Source organism: Artibeus jamaicensis, unplaced genomic scaffold (genome assembly GCF_021234435.1).
Source record: "Artibeus jamaicensis isolate MK-2021 breed Jamaican fruit bat unplaced genomic scaffold, CSHL_Jam_final contig_3173, whole genome shotgun sequence".
Taxonomy (NCBI): Eukaryota; Metazoa; Chordata; class Mammalia; order Chiroptera; family Phyllostomidae; genus Artibeus; species Artibeus jamaicensis.
In genome coordinates, this window is record NW_026521737.1 from 51,667 (window position 1) to 65,675 (window position 14,009).

A 14,009-nucleotide genomic window follows, 5' to 3' on the forward strand; every position below is an offset into this window, starting at 1 on the left:
TATTAATAAAAATGATAGGTTTTGATATAGTCTACCACTGCACAAACTATTTCTTTAAAAGTTGGGGGGGAACATATTCTCTGCTGTCATGTGTTTGAGAACACGGTCCTAAACAAACTGACTTCTCCACGGGAGGGATTTTCAGAGCCTTCCATGTGTGTTATGAATCCCCAAGAGGGATTTCAACTAAAACAAACATCTGAACATGGTGGGGACACATTTAATTACAGAATAATGTTTTGTGGGACTCAGTTTGGAAAGGTTAATAAGGATATTTTTGTTTCACAACAGTTATAATCATCGTACTTACTGCCAATAAGTCCAAAAGAAGAAAAATGCCTTCTTTTTCAAGAAAGTAATCCTCTGAGGCATAACAAGCCAAAATGCAGCACCTTAAATAAAAAGGAAGCCATTCATTTAACAAGGACTTACTGTTAAAGTAATTTGTCAGGTTATTTCTATCAAAAGTTTTTTCAAAGTATTTTTCCTCATTTCCTGAACTCAAGTAATTTTTTTTGCTTAAAAACTGAATTTTGAAAAGACTTTGTCAGTGTAGTTTAACCAGTATCAATTCTTTCTCATAACTGCCTATTTCCTTTCTATAGACACAATACGCTCCTTTGCTTTCATGATATTATTCTTAAAGGTCTCCTCTGGGCTACTCCAGTAACTGTTTCTTCAAGGTGTATCCATTCACTGTCTCTTTCACAGGGTTGGTATACTTACCTGATGATTCTTAATTTCATGTCATCTTTGCAGTTGAGATTATTTGCTAAGGTGCCTGCTGCCTAGGCCTCTGCAGTTTACAGGGAGTGTGGGGTTGAAGATGCAGCAGGGGCTGCTTTCAGTGTTCTCCTGGGTGGGGGATGGATCCCGGCTGAACAAGCCACTGCTGCTGCTGCTGCTTCTACAGAGTAACAGAGGCTGGTCTCTTTTCTTTCTCCCAGGCTTGCCGGAGTCAACTTCGTGTCACATTCCTATTTCCTATGGCTATTACTTAATTATTTATGGTTCAGTATTAAGTCAATTATTTAATACGTCCCCTTCTTAAAAAAAAATGAGAGAGATCCTTGTTTCTCCTGCCTGTTTTTTTAATGGGTGTGGGTGTGGGTGTTGGTGGTGGTGGTTGAGGGGTTGGTGCATGAAGGCCATCAGCTTGGCCCCTCCCACTCAGTGGTTCCAGGTTTTACCACCTCATTTTGTTCCTACTTTTGAGTTAGTACTTGCAGATGCCTATTATGGGCTGATTTCTACCTGTTTCATTCACAACAATTAGAACAAAAGAAAAAAATACAACAGTCTCATCTGTTCAGAAATGAAACCATATACTTCTAAATGTCCCAAGGGTCAAAAAAGAAAATCACAATGAAAATTAGAAAATAATTTAAACTTAATGTTGACAAAATAGAACATATTTAAACAGAGTTGGAGCTAAAACCATATGATTAGAGAATTTACAGCCTTGGATATATTAGAGCAGAATATAGAGCAGAAGGTTGAAAATCTATGATCCAAGCATCCATCGCAAGAAATAGGAAAGGTATAATGGAATGAAAGAAAAAGAACATAGAAATTAATGAAATACAAAGTAATATAAAACAGAATCAACAAAGCACACAAATTCATTCCTTGAAAAGGCTAGTTTAGTAATTATTGATTAACTCCTGGTGAAAACCATCAGGGAAAAATAATGGAGAGAAGGAAGAAATGACTAATGTCAGGAAAAAAAGAAGAGGCATCATGTATTCTACAGACAAGGAAGATACCAAGAGGACATTACAAACAACCACATGGCAGTAAATTTGAAAATTTAGACAAAATAAACAAATCCCTGTGAAAGAACATTTAAAAAATATATATTTTATTGATGATGCTATTACAGTTGTCCCATTTTTCCTTCCCTTTATTTCCCTCTACCCTGCATCCCCCTCCCAGCAGAATTCCCACCCCTCTCCAGTTCATGTCCATGGGTGGTACGCAGAAGTTCTTTGGCTTCTCCATTTCCCATACTATTCTTAATCTCTATTTTCTACCTACCATCTATGCTACTTATTCCCTGTACCTTCCCCCCATTCCTCCCCTCCCTTTCCCTGCTGATACCCCTCCAAGTGATCTCCATGTCTGTGGTTCTGTTCCTGTTCTAGTTTGCTTACTTTTTGTTTTTTTTAGGTTCAGTTGTTGATAGTTGTGAGTTTGTTGTCATTCTACTGTTCCTATTTTTTATCTTTTTCTTACATTAAATCCCTTTAACATTTCATATAATAAGGGCTTGGTGATGGTGAAATCCTTGAACTTGATCTTATCTGGGAAGCACTTTACCTGCCCTTCCATTCTAAATGAAAACTTGGCTTGATAGAGTAATCTTGGATGTACGTCCTTGCCTTTCATGACTTGGAATACTTCTTTCTAGCCCCTTCTTGCCTGTAAGATTTCTTTTGAGAAATCAGCTGAGAGTATTATGGAAACTCCTTTGTAGGTAACTCTCTCCTTTCCTCTTGCTGCTTTTAAGATCCTCTCCTTATCTTTCATCTTGGGTAACTTAATTATGATGTGCTTCAGCGTGTCCCTTGGGTCCAATGTCTTTGGGACTCTCTGAGCTTCTTGGACTTCCTGGAGTCTATTTCCTTCCCAGATTGGGGAAGTTCTCCTTCATATTTCTTCAAATAAGTTTTCAATTTGTTGCTCTTCCTCTCCTTCTTCTGGTACCCCTATGATTTGGATGTTGGAATATTTAAAGTTGTCCTGGAGTTTCCTCAGCCTCTCATTTTTTTGAATTCTTGTTTTTTCATTCTCTCCTGGTTGAGTGTTTATTTCTTCCTTCTGGTCCAAACCATTGCTTTGGGTCCTGGTTTTCCTCCCTTCACTGTTGGTTCCCTGTATATTTTGCTTTATTTCACTTTGCATAGCCTTCACTTTTTCCTCTATTTTGTGACCATACTCAACCATTTCTGTGAGCATCCTGATTACCAGTGTTTTGAACTCTGCATCTGATAGTCTGGCTATCTCTTCATTGCTTAGTTCTATTTTTGGAGCTTTGATCTGTTCTTTCATTTGGGCTCTATTTTTTTGTCTAGGCTCCCCTGTGATGTAGTAAAGGGCAGTGCCTTGGATATTTACCAGGGCAGGACAACTCCACTGCTGCTTTGTAGTGCTGCATGTGGGGGAGGGGTCCGAGAGGGAACAACGCTGCTTGCACGGCTCCTGGCCTTCTTTCAGTCACTTCCCCCAATAGCCTCAAGCAAATCAGGCCCTTCTGGTGCTGATTCCCAGGTGGGTGGGCTTGTATTCATTCTAGGACCCTGTGGGTCTCTCCCATGAACTCTCCTGTGAGGTTGGGAGTTTCTCCTGCCACCCCAACTCCCACAGGTTTTAACAGCCAGAGATTTTGAGGCTGTAGTTTCCTGTGTTGGAACCCTGGGTTGCGTGGTCTGTCTTACTCCCTAGTTGTTCCTCCTGGTTTATCTTCACAGGAATGTGGGACACCCGTTCCTCCAGCCACTGGTTTCCCTGTGTCCTCGCCGCCATGGGTGCTGGTCTCTGCCTTTCCTACCAGGCAGAACGAATGTTTCTTCTTTAACTCGTTGGTTGTCAGACTTCCATACAGTTTGATTTTCTGGCAGTGCTGGTTATTTTTTGTTTTTAAATTTGTTACTGTTCTTCTTTTAGTTGTGCAAGAAGACAAAGTGTATTGGCCAGAAAAGTACATCTTATCAGCATCCTCATAAGAAGAAATAAAAATCTTAACAGACATGTTATTATATTACATATTAAAGAAATGAAAACTATATTGCAGAACCTTTCTGAAAACTACATTCTAGTGACGCATGACTTAACTGGTAAATTCCACTAATTATTTAAGAAATATATAACAACAACCTTACACAAATACTTTCTATAGAATATAAAAGATGGGGCAGTGAACATACAATATACAGATGATGTATTATATAATTGTATACTTAAACATATTATTATTAACCAATGTGACCCCAATGAATTCATTAAAAAGGAATATAAAAGAAAGAATACTTCTGCCCTGGTTGGTGTGCATCAGTGGACTGAGTGCCAGCCTGCAAACCAAAGGGTCATTGGTTTGATTCCCAGTCTAGGGCACATGCCTGGGTTGTGGGCCAGGTTCCCAGTAGGGGGCCATGTGAGAGGGAACCACACATTGATGTTTCTCTCCTTCTCTTTCTCCCTCCCTCCCCCTCTCTGAAAATAAATAAATAAAATCTTTTAAAAAATGTATGAAAGAAAGAATACTTCCTAACTTGTTTTATTACATCAATGTTAACTACATTCTAGAACTCACCTCAGTTTAAGTTCCTGAGAAGAGGAAAAAGAGATGGCTGCTATCACCAATTAAACACTGAACTTACTTATTACTTATTTGTTATTTCTACCTTATCTCTTATCCAAAGGATTTGAGATTGTTATAGTCAAAGACAGAGATAAATAAAGCCATAATCTATTAATTTTTACCTCAGTATGATTGTGATGGACTAAAGAAGGAAGAAAACATCAAGACATTTTCTGCAGTAACATCTGAATCCCAATATATTGGGAGATAGTAAAGGTAGTACTTATTAATACTCATCTCTGAATATTTTACTATGCTTAATACAGTGCTTTGGTCAATAAAAATCTGCCACTAAAACTGAAGATCAGGTTTTCATGTTGTCACTCTATCGCTCTTCTCTATAGTAAAAAAGAAATGAGATAGCTGATTAGTCCCATTGCCTATGTGTATTTGGATGAAAGCCGAGTAGTTCTAATGGTGCTGGAGCCTGTACAGTTTTCTACGTATAAGATCATGTCATCTGCAAACTGGTAATTTTACTTCCCCTTTCTGATTTGGGTACCTTTTATTTAGAGTTTATAGTACATATTGAATAGAGGTAGTGAGAGTGGGCGATCTTGCCTTGTTAGAGACCTTGAGGAAAAGTTTTCAGCTTTTCACTACTGAGTGTGATGTTAGTGGTAGGCTTTTTATATATGGCCTTGATTTATTGAGATAAGTTCATTCTCTACCTAATTTAATTGAGTTTTCATCATGAAAGCATGTTGAATTTTGTCAAATGTATTTTCTGCATCTATTGAGAAGAATATGTAATTTCTCCTTCATTCTGTTAATGTGGTGTATCACACTGATCGCTTTGCATATACTGAACCATTCTTGCATCCTAGGGATAAATCCCGATCTGTCACGGTGTGTGATCCTTTTAATGTGATGTTGAATTCCATTTGCTAATATATTTTAGAGGATTTCTATATTTGTATTCATCAGGAATACTGGTCTATAATTTTTTCTTAGTGTCTTTGTCTGACTTTAGTATAATGGTGACACTGTTCTCCTAAAATGAATTTGGAAATATCCTCTCTTCTATTGTTTTGGAGGAGTTTAAGAAGGATAGGTATTGATGATTAATACCAATAATTATATATATTTGGTAAAATTTACCAGTGAAGTTACGTAGTCCTGGACTTTTGTTGAGAGATTTTGACTGCCGATTCAGTCTTCTTTATTGTTATTGATCTGTCTAGCTTTTCTAGTTCTTTTTGACTTAGTCTTGGTAGGTCGTATGTTTCTAGGAATTTACCCATTTCTTCTATGCTGTCTAATTTGTTGGCATATATTTACTTATAATTGTACTTTATAATCTTTTTGTGGCATTTGTTGTGATGTCTTCTCTTTCATTTACTATTTTATTTGTCTTCTACCTTTTTTCCCTAGTCTGGGTAAAGGTTTGTAGATTTTGTTATCTTTCCAAAAAAAACCACAACAACTTAGTTCTGTTGGCTTTTTTTCTGTTATCTATTTTATTTACCTGCTGTAATCCTTATTATTTTTTTCTTCTGCTAGTTACAGTTTATTTTGTACCTTGCTTTCTGGTTCTACACGGTGTAAAGTTCAGGTGTTCAGATCCTTGTTCTTTTGCGATGTGTACATTTATCACTGCAAACTTCCCTGTCAGAACTGCTTTTGCTGTATTACATAAGTTTTGGTGTGTGGTCTTTCCATCCTAGTTTATCTTGAGAAATTTCCTAATTTCCCTTCTGGTCCTTTTGTTTTTGTCTTTGACCCAATGGTTATTTCAAGACTTTGATGTTTAATTTTGATGTTTAATTTGTGAATTTTTCTGATTTCCTTTTGTTATTGATTCCTAGTTTTATTCCACTGTAGCTGGAAGAGATATGGGAAATGATTTCTGTCTTCTAAAATTTGTTAAAGCTTATTTTGTGACCTGGCACATGGCTTGCCATAGAGAATATTGCATGTGTGCTTGTTAAAACAAAATAAAATAAAACAAACTCTGTGTCCCCCTTAACACTATACTCTCAATAACTCACTTTTGGCCACCGAATATGTGGGTTGTTTCCCACACCAACCAAATCTCTAATTCTTTGCAGACACCAGCTGGGTGTCCCATAATCAATTCGATTCTGACACTTTCTGTGTGGAATTAGCACCAGAGCCCGGAGGTGAAGGGCTCAGTCCCATAAGACTACTTGCCTCCCTGGCCCCACCTTGGATTCCAGGCCAGGTTGCCAACCGTGCTTCTGACCAGCCAGCTATATATTAGATGTTCCACACCTCCTTGAAATGGAAAATTTATTATAGAGGCTCATAGAACTAAGGAACAGTGTCCTTACTAGGTTACTGTTTTGTTATAAAAGCATACAACCTGGAAACAGCCAGATGGAAGAGGTGCACAGCACTAGGAATGGGAGAAGCTCCACACCATCCACAGAAACCACTTGTTCAGGAAGCTGGAAGCTCTCAGTCTTGTACTTTAGGGTTTTTATGGATGCTTCATTAAGTAGGCATAATTGATTAAATCATTAGCCATAGGTTACTAAACTCATTCACCCGTCTCTCTCCCTGCCTGGACGCTGAGGGTGGGGGTGAAATTTCAACTCTCTAATCGATTATGTGGTTGGTGGTTCTGGCAACCAGTGCCCCATTCAGTTGCTATCTAGAGGCGTCCCAGAAAACATCTTGTTAACGTGAACTCATATGTGATTGAAAAGGACTTGTTATGAATCACAAAATATTTATTGCTCTGGAGCTATTATAGGAACTGAGAATGAAAGACCAAATGTTATAACAACAGATGCTCCCATTGCTTTCATTGACTTAGAAATTACAAGTGTTTCAGGAACTTGGTATTAGCAATTGAACAAATCTATATACCTTATTATAAATCACAATATCACAACACTTGAAAGTAATATGTATTCTGCTGCTAATAGGTGGAATATTCTGTATATATCTATTAGGTTCATTTGATCTATGGTCTCATTAGTGTTTTTACAATGTGTTATAGTGTGGCTTTCATGAATACCACCTAAATAAAACTAGAGAAATATATTAGGTACTAATGGTATATAAAACTCAATTAATTTTCTCCAAGACAAAGTTTTGTAAACTAATATTAAGAAAAGCAATATTTTTCTACCCTTAGAAATGCTACAAAGTTTGGAAAACAATATTGGTTAGGAAATACCTCATCGATTGGTCTTCAACTCAGAGAAGAAAAAATAAATGAAGAATTCAACAGTCTTCAAGAATAAGAATAACAGTGTATGAGTAATAATAGATGCTAGTGTTTTCCCAGACTAGGCCAGAATGGAATGGGTTCAAATCACAATAACAAGAATTTAAGTTTGGATACAAGAAGTTTATATTTGAGTGACAGACAATATTACCTTCTAAAGGACATTTTTAAGTCTCACTTCTAGACTATTGAAAAAAAAGGCACCGAGAGAAGAAAATTGGCATACACAGCGCTCAAGGTAATTTTCTTGTGATCCCATCTAACTTGGGTGCAGTAATACTCACCAAATGCTGTCCAATGTACTGAAGAGAAGCACACTATAGCCTAATCCACTCTGAAACTTCTTTGGGTCTGTTTTCATTACGTGAAGAATTATATCCACTCCTTCAGTTCCAAAAATTTCCTAAGAGAGTTATTTAAAATTATTTCTTGAAATAAACAATCCCTTCCTTTACCATTTTACCCTGCCCCCTAAAACTTTTTTAAAGCAGATAAATACACATTGTTAGGAAAAATCGTATTTTTATTTTTATTTATTTATTTTTTACATCAATGGAACAATTTATTTAGGGAGGCAACGAACTGAAGAGAGAAGCAAAGACCCAAGCCCATGCACGACTGAAATGAGAGCCAGAGGGCTCCGGGGCTCCTGTGGGCTGTCCTGCCTTTGCTTTGGTTTCTCTGAAACTTGGCTGTTTTCTCTATCTTTTGTTCTGTGAGATGCTTTTCCAATAATTTTACCCCCATCTTCTTTTTTTATAAGCTACCCAGACAAACCTTGAAGGTATTTCCTCAATTTGGAACTTTTTTTAATTCTTAAATTAAAATTTATTGTTGTTCCAGTACAGTTCCCTCTCTCCACCCCTCAGACCCCCCAGCCCTCCCCACCTCCCTCCCATTTCCACCCCCCTTGTTACTGTCCATGTGTCCTTTATACTTGTTCCTACAAACCCTTCATCCTTTTCCACTATAATCCCCTCCCCTCTCCCCTCTGGTCACTGTCAGCCTGTTCTCAATTTCAGTGTCTTTGGTTATATTTTGCTTGCTTGTTTTTTTTGTCGATTAGGTTCCTGTTAAAGGTGAGATCATATGGTATTTGTCTGTCACTGCCTGACTTAGGAAAACAGTACTTTTAATACAGATTTTTGTTTCTGAATTTGTACTCACTTGTTATCAGGAATTTAAGACAAACTACTGTAAAGTGAATCATGTTAAGAGAGAGCATCAATCAATAGACCAGTTAATGTTCCTTTATATGTCTTTTCCCTTTCTCTCTTATAGAAAAATAAGCTGTAAGACTTGTCCTCGAATTTTCTTCTGCAGTATAATGAAGGTAGTCAGTCATCATGTCAGATGAATACTAGACAGTAACCAGTAATTTAAGAGGAGAAAATTCTATCATAGAAGATTTTTCTAATGCTCCCCGAAGAAAAATTAATATATAAATGGTCATTAAAACTTGAATAATTTTTTTAAAGATTTAATTTATTTATTTTTAGAGAGGAGAAAGGAGGAAGAAAGACAGGGAGAGAAATATCAATGTGTGGTTGCCTCTCATGTGCCCTCAACTGGGGACCTGGCTGGTGACACAACCATGTGCCCTGACTGGGAATTGAACTAGCGACCCTTTGGTTTGCAGGCCAGCACTTAATCCACTGAGCCACACCAACCAGGGCAAAACTTTAATAATTTATATGAAATTATTACTAGTTAATATTTGTCTCTTACTAGGGACACAGAGAGAGGTAATTATCTTTCTCATTGCCTTACTGTTCAGTTCTAGTTCCCAACAAGCAAGACTGAGTATTTTCCCAGAAGAGCACAGGCACAGAGTGGTGGAACGTAAGGAGAAGCTGCACCAGAGCTCGGAGCTAAGGATGCATTTGTTGTTCCTGGTGCCTCTCTCTAAAATCCTGTTATTGAAATCTTCATGGCTTTTATTTTTATCTTTCCAATTCTGTCTCTTGCTATTTAAGTTATCAATTTCTAAGACTCAGAGTGTGCTACGGAGTAAAAAAGATCAAAGGAAATTAGTTCTTTTTCTAACTTACAGTTTTATGTATGAACCTGATTCAAACCCAAACAGTATTTATAATGGTACAACTCACCAAGGAAAACTGTTTGCCTGTTTCTTAAAAACCTACACCTACTTTATGACCATCTACTACACTACTAGTAATTTACCCAAAAGACATGAAAGCATTATGTCCACAAAAAGACTAGTACAATAATATTCCTTGATGCTTTATATGTAATAGTCCCAAAGAAAAACAACCTAAGTGTTTATGAATAAGGGAATGCAGAAACAGATGTAGGCATATTCATATAATGAAATACTATTCAGGCAATACAAAGGAATGAGCTGATACATGCAGCAACATGGATATATTTCAGAAACACGATGGCTAGATGACAGGAACCAGATATAAAAGAGTAAATACTATGATTCCATTAATACAAGGTTAAAAAATAGGTAAAACTAATTTATGGGGATAGAATTCAGAATAGCGGTTTCCCTGAGCCAGTGGGAGGATGACTGCTAGGGAGGCATGAATGAATTTCAGAGGGAGATGACAATATTCCGTATTTTAATGACGGCATTGGTTGAATGAGTGTATAAATTTGTCAAAACCTACTAAACTATACACTTAACATCTATACACTTTACTGTATATAATTATACCTTATACAAAAGAATATTAAATCAAATCTTCCCAAGATTAAAGAACACCAACATCTATGGACACTTAGTGAAAAAGTTTATAATTAGGTGATCAGGCGATCTAAACAAAACTCTGGTTCATGGGCATACATACCTTTCTAGGAACATTATTTTCACAAAGACCAGACAAGATAAGTAATATGTCAGATTGAATTTCCAAAATAATGGCCTCTTCCTTGTCATTAAACTTGCTTATTGTATTTTTAAAGATTCCTGGTAAGAAAAAATTTAAAGAACATAAAGTTATTGGACACTACATTTTTATTTTGATCAATTAATGTTTTGAAATCCTTTCTTAAGCTAGAGAAATGATTTCAAAAGGGGCTACTTTCATTGTATATTTGCCTAGAAGATGTAGACAGAAGATGCTAAGTGGATTCTTTGAGTTCTCGATAAATCAGCAGTCCCATCTATATAGAATTTCTAGTACAGAATTAATGGAGCATCATTAAGATGTCCTAACAACCTGATCCTTTGCTCAGTAAACAAAACCACTTAAAAACATGCAGTATCATGAGGCAGAAGGGGGAGCCTTTGCAAATATATGACCCAAATGCCTGATCAAATCTTGCCTCATCTTTCTCTCATGGTTAACAGTCAGTTTTAAGCAAAGGTGGAAGAGCTCCATAAGCATGTTTTCTGTTCTGTTTACTTCTTGCTTCATCCTCTATTTATGTCTGTGCAAAGGTATCTTTGACAACTTCAGATAGCAGTTTTTCCATGTCCTTTAAAATCTCACCTTTGGCTCCGGCCAGGTGGCTCAGTTGGACCATTGTCCTGTAAACCGAAAGGTTGTGGGTTCGATTCCTGGTCAGAGCACATACTTAGCTTGCAGCTCATCCTGGGGTCAGGGTATATAAGATGGGGAAACTGATTGATGTTTCCCTCACATAAATGTTTCTCTCCCTACCTCTCTCTTTAAAATCAGTAAGTATGTCTTTGGGTGAGGATGGGGGGGAAAAAATCTCCTTTGCTTCTAATCAGAATTTTAAAAGACTTGAAAATAGTCACTTACATTGATAGAATGACATTCACAATAAAATTCTGCCTCAGAAAGGAATTTTCCTTTAGGCTCTAAACGAGGAACAGGAGTCATTTTCCCTCTGTTAAAGGGGTCACTGGCAGATGGTGTGGAGCTATGCTCCAAAGTAGAAGGACCGTGGGAATCACAGCCTCTCTCCATAGTTGGCCAGAAGGGGAGATTCTTGGTTTGGTGAGGATGAATTATGGGGGGTAGGGGGGTCAGCCTGGAGGCTAGTAGAGCCACTGGAGGCCCAGTGTGGGGGCAGGCCATGGACAGAGGGGTGTCTGTGTGCCTTTATCAGGAGCATCTCCCAGAAATCCAGGCTGGCTGCCCACAGGTCCGCTTCTCCTTTCTAGGTTATCTCCTCCTCCTTCCTGCCTTGGTGCAGACATGTCACTTTCACTGTTGTCTGTACCACATGTTATGCTCATATTGAATTATTTTCTCCATATTTCAGCATCTTTTAATTCCCTGTCTATCCTCTGTTCTATTCTAAATCATCTAATAGATTTCTAGATTCCTTCTCCTAAAACAGCATTATATACAACTTCCCTGATCCAAACCACTGGTGGCTGCCCCTGCCTAAAGAGGGTGGAGTTCAAACTCTGTCATCTGCCATTCAAGCTCTTCCTAGCTTGGCCCTGACCAGACAAACTTGTCTTCATAAAACTCTGGCTGCACTTAAGCGAGTTCTGAACACACTGTCAGGCATATTTAGCTCCATGTCTCTGCTCATGCTGTCCCTCTGCTTGAAAGACCACCTCTCCTTCTCTCTCTCTCTCTTAACTAGCCTTACAACCCAACTTAGTAAGGATCATGTTAAGACTGCCCAGACCTTGAAAGTGGTGAAGAGATTAAGAAGTACAAATTGGGAGTTATAAAAGTGCCATGGGAATATGAAGTACAGCATAGGGAACACAGTCAATCATACTGTAGTAACTATTATGGGAACAGGTGGGTACTAGAAGTATCAGAGGGGAACACTTTGTAAAGTACATGATTGTCAAACCAATAAGATATACACCTGAAACCAATATAAAATAATATTGAAATGAAATAATTTTAATAAAAAGATGAGCACACAAATTAAGATTAAGCAAAAAAAATTTTTATAGCAATTTGACAAAAAATTGTTGAAAATTTCTGTGTATCAAAGGATACAATCAACAGACTGAAAAGGCAACTTAATGGATTGGGAGGAAATATTAGCAAATCATATATATAATACAAGATTAATACCCAGAACATATAAAGAATTCCTAAAGTTCAACAACAAAACACCAAGCAACCGATTTAAAAGCTGGCAAAGTACTAACTGATAACTAGACATTTCTCCAAAGAAGACATACAAATGGCAAGAATCTGATGCAAAGATACACAACATCACTAATCACTGGGAAAATGAAAGTCAAAACCACCATCATTCCACCGTATACCCATTAGAATGGCTACTATAAAAGAAAAAGAGTATTGGAAAGGATTGTGGCAAAACTGGAAAACTTGTGCACTGTTGGTGGGAATGTATAATGATGCAGCCACTGTATAAAAAGTATGGTGATTCTTTTAAAAAATTAAAAATAGAATTTCCGTATGGTCCAGTAATTCTACTTCTGGGTATAATCCAAAACAACTGAAACCAGGGTTTCAAAGAAATATTTTTATACCTCTGTTCATAGCAGCCTTATTCACAATAGCCAAAAAGTGGAAATAACCTAAGTCTCCATTGATGGGTGAATGGATAAACTAAATGTAGTGCATACATACAATGGAATAGTATCCATCCTTTAAATGTGAGTATTTTCTGAGAGTCCCAGTGAGGGGAGCTGAGAAAAACTCAACTGGCCTTGCTGGCTTTGAGGAGGTTGGAGGAAGGGGACCATGAACCAAGAAAAGCAGGTGGCCTCTAAAAGCTAGAAAAGGCAAGGAAAGAGACCCAGAGACACCCCCCCCAGCCTCCAGATGTATATCTAACCCATTAAGTAATAACTCCCTAATTCCCCCTCCCCCCAGTCCCTGATGCACAGCTTCTGGCAGGTTCATTAACTTTCTTATCTATAAAACAGGTACCTGAACCAAGAATTATCAGGAGGATTAATAAGATTATGTATTTAAAGTACCTGGAGCAGTTTTCTCTCTATAATAAGCCCTCAATAAATGTTAATTAGATTAAAACAATTGCTCAGCCTTGAAAACTACCCAAACCTTTTAGTTTCCAAGGTATTTATCCTATGACTCAAGTCTCATTAATGGTGCCTGGTAATAAACGCTATCTTTGTATGACAGACATCTTTCCTAATGTCCCGATTAAGGCAAGGTCCCGGTGTCCTGCTCTGCATTTGTAATCCCAGCACCTGCACAAAAGGTGTATAAACATCTACACTCAAAATGCAGTTACTATTTGTTCAGCACTTTACTACTATGGATCCTTCTGTTAGATTCAGGAAGAGAAGGTCCCTGCCTCTAACAGCCCTCACATGATAAAGACCAGGCTTTTTTTTCAACTTAAAGGCAGAAGGTCCTAAGAAAAGAACCCTTGTCTCTTTTCCCATTTCCCTACTACTTCCCACCCAGAGAAGATTAAGAGTTGCTTGTGGACACAGGGCAAACTGCGTTTCCTGTGCTCCCTCCAGTTAGGCTGGGCTCTTACACTGACTTCTGGGCTGTGCACGAATGTCTCCTTTCAGGTTTGGTCATCCTAAGCAAA

General features: G+C 37.7%; 1 protein-coding gene across 3 annotated transcripts in view; it reads right to left on the minus strand.

The window, feature by feature from the left end:
- The window catches only part of CFAP69 (cilia and flagella associated protein 69), a 69,840-nt gene that overhangs the window by 12,679 nt on the left and 43,152 nt on the right, over positions 1 to 14,009 (minus strand). For all 3 annotated transcript variants that reach the window (XM_037152538.2, XM_037152529.2, XM_037152517.2), the window contains 3 exons: positions 10,376 to 10,494; positions 7,844 to 7,962; positions 311 to 392 (listed from right to left, as the gene is read on the minus strand). In XM_037152538.2, coding sequence (XP_037008433.2) covers positions 311 to 392; positions 7,844 to 7,962; positions 10,376 to 10,494 — 320 coding nt within the window. The remainder of the gene's footprint in view (positions 1 to 310; positions 393 to 7,843; positions 7,963 to 10,375; positions 10,495 to 14,009) is intronic.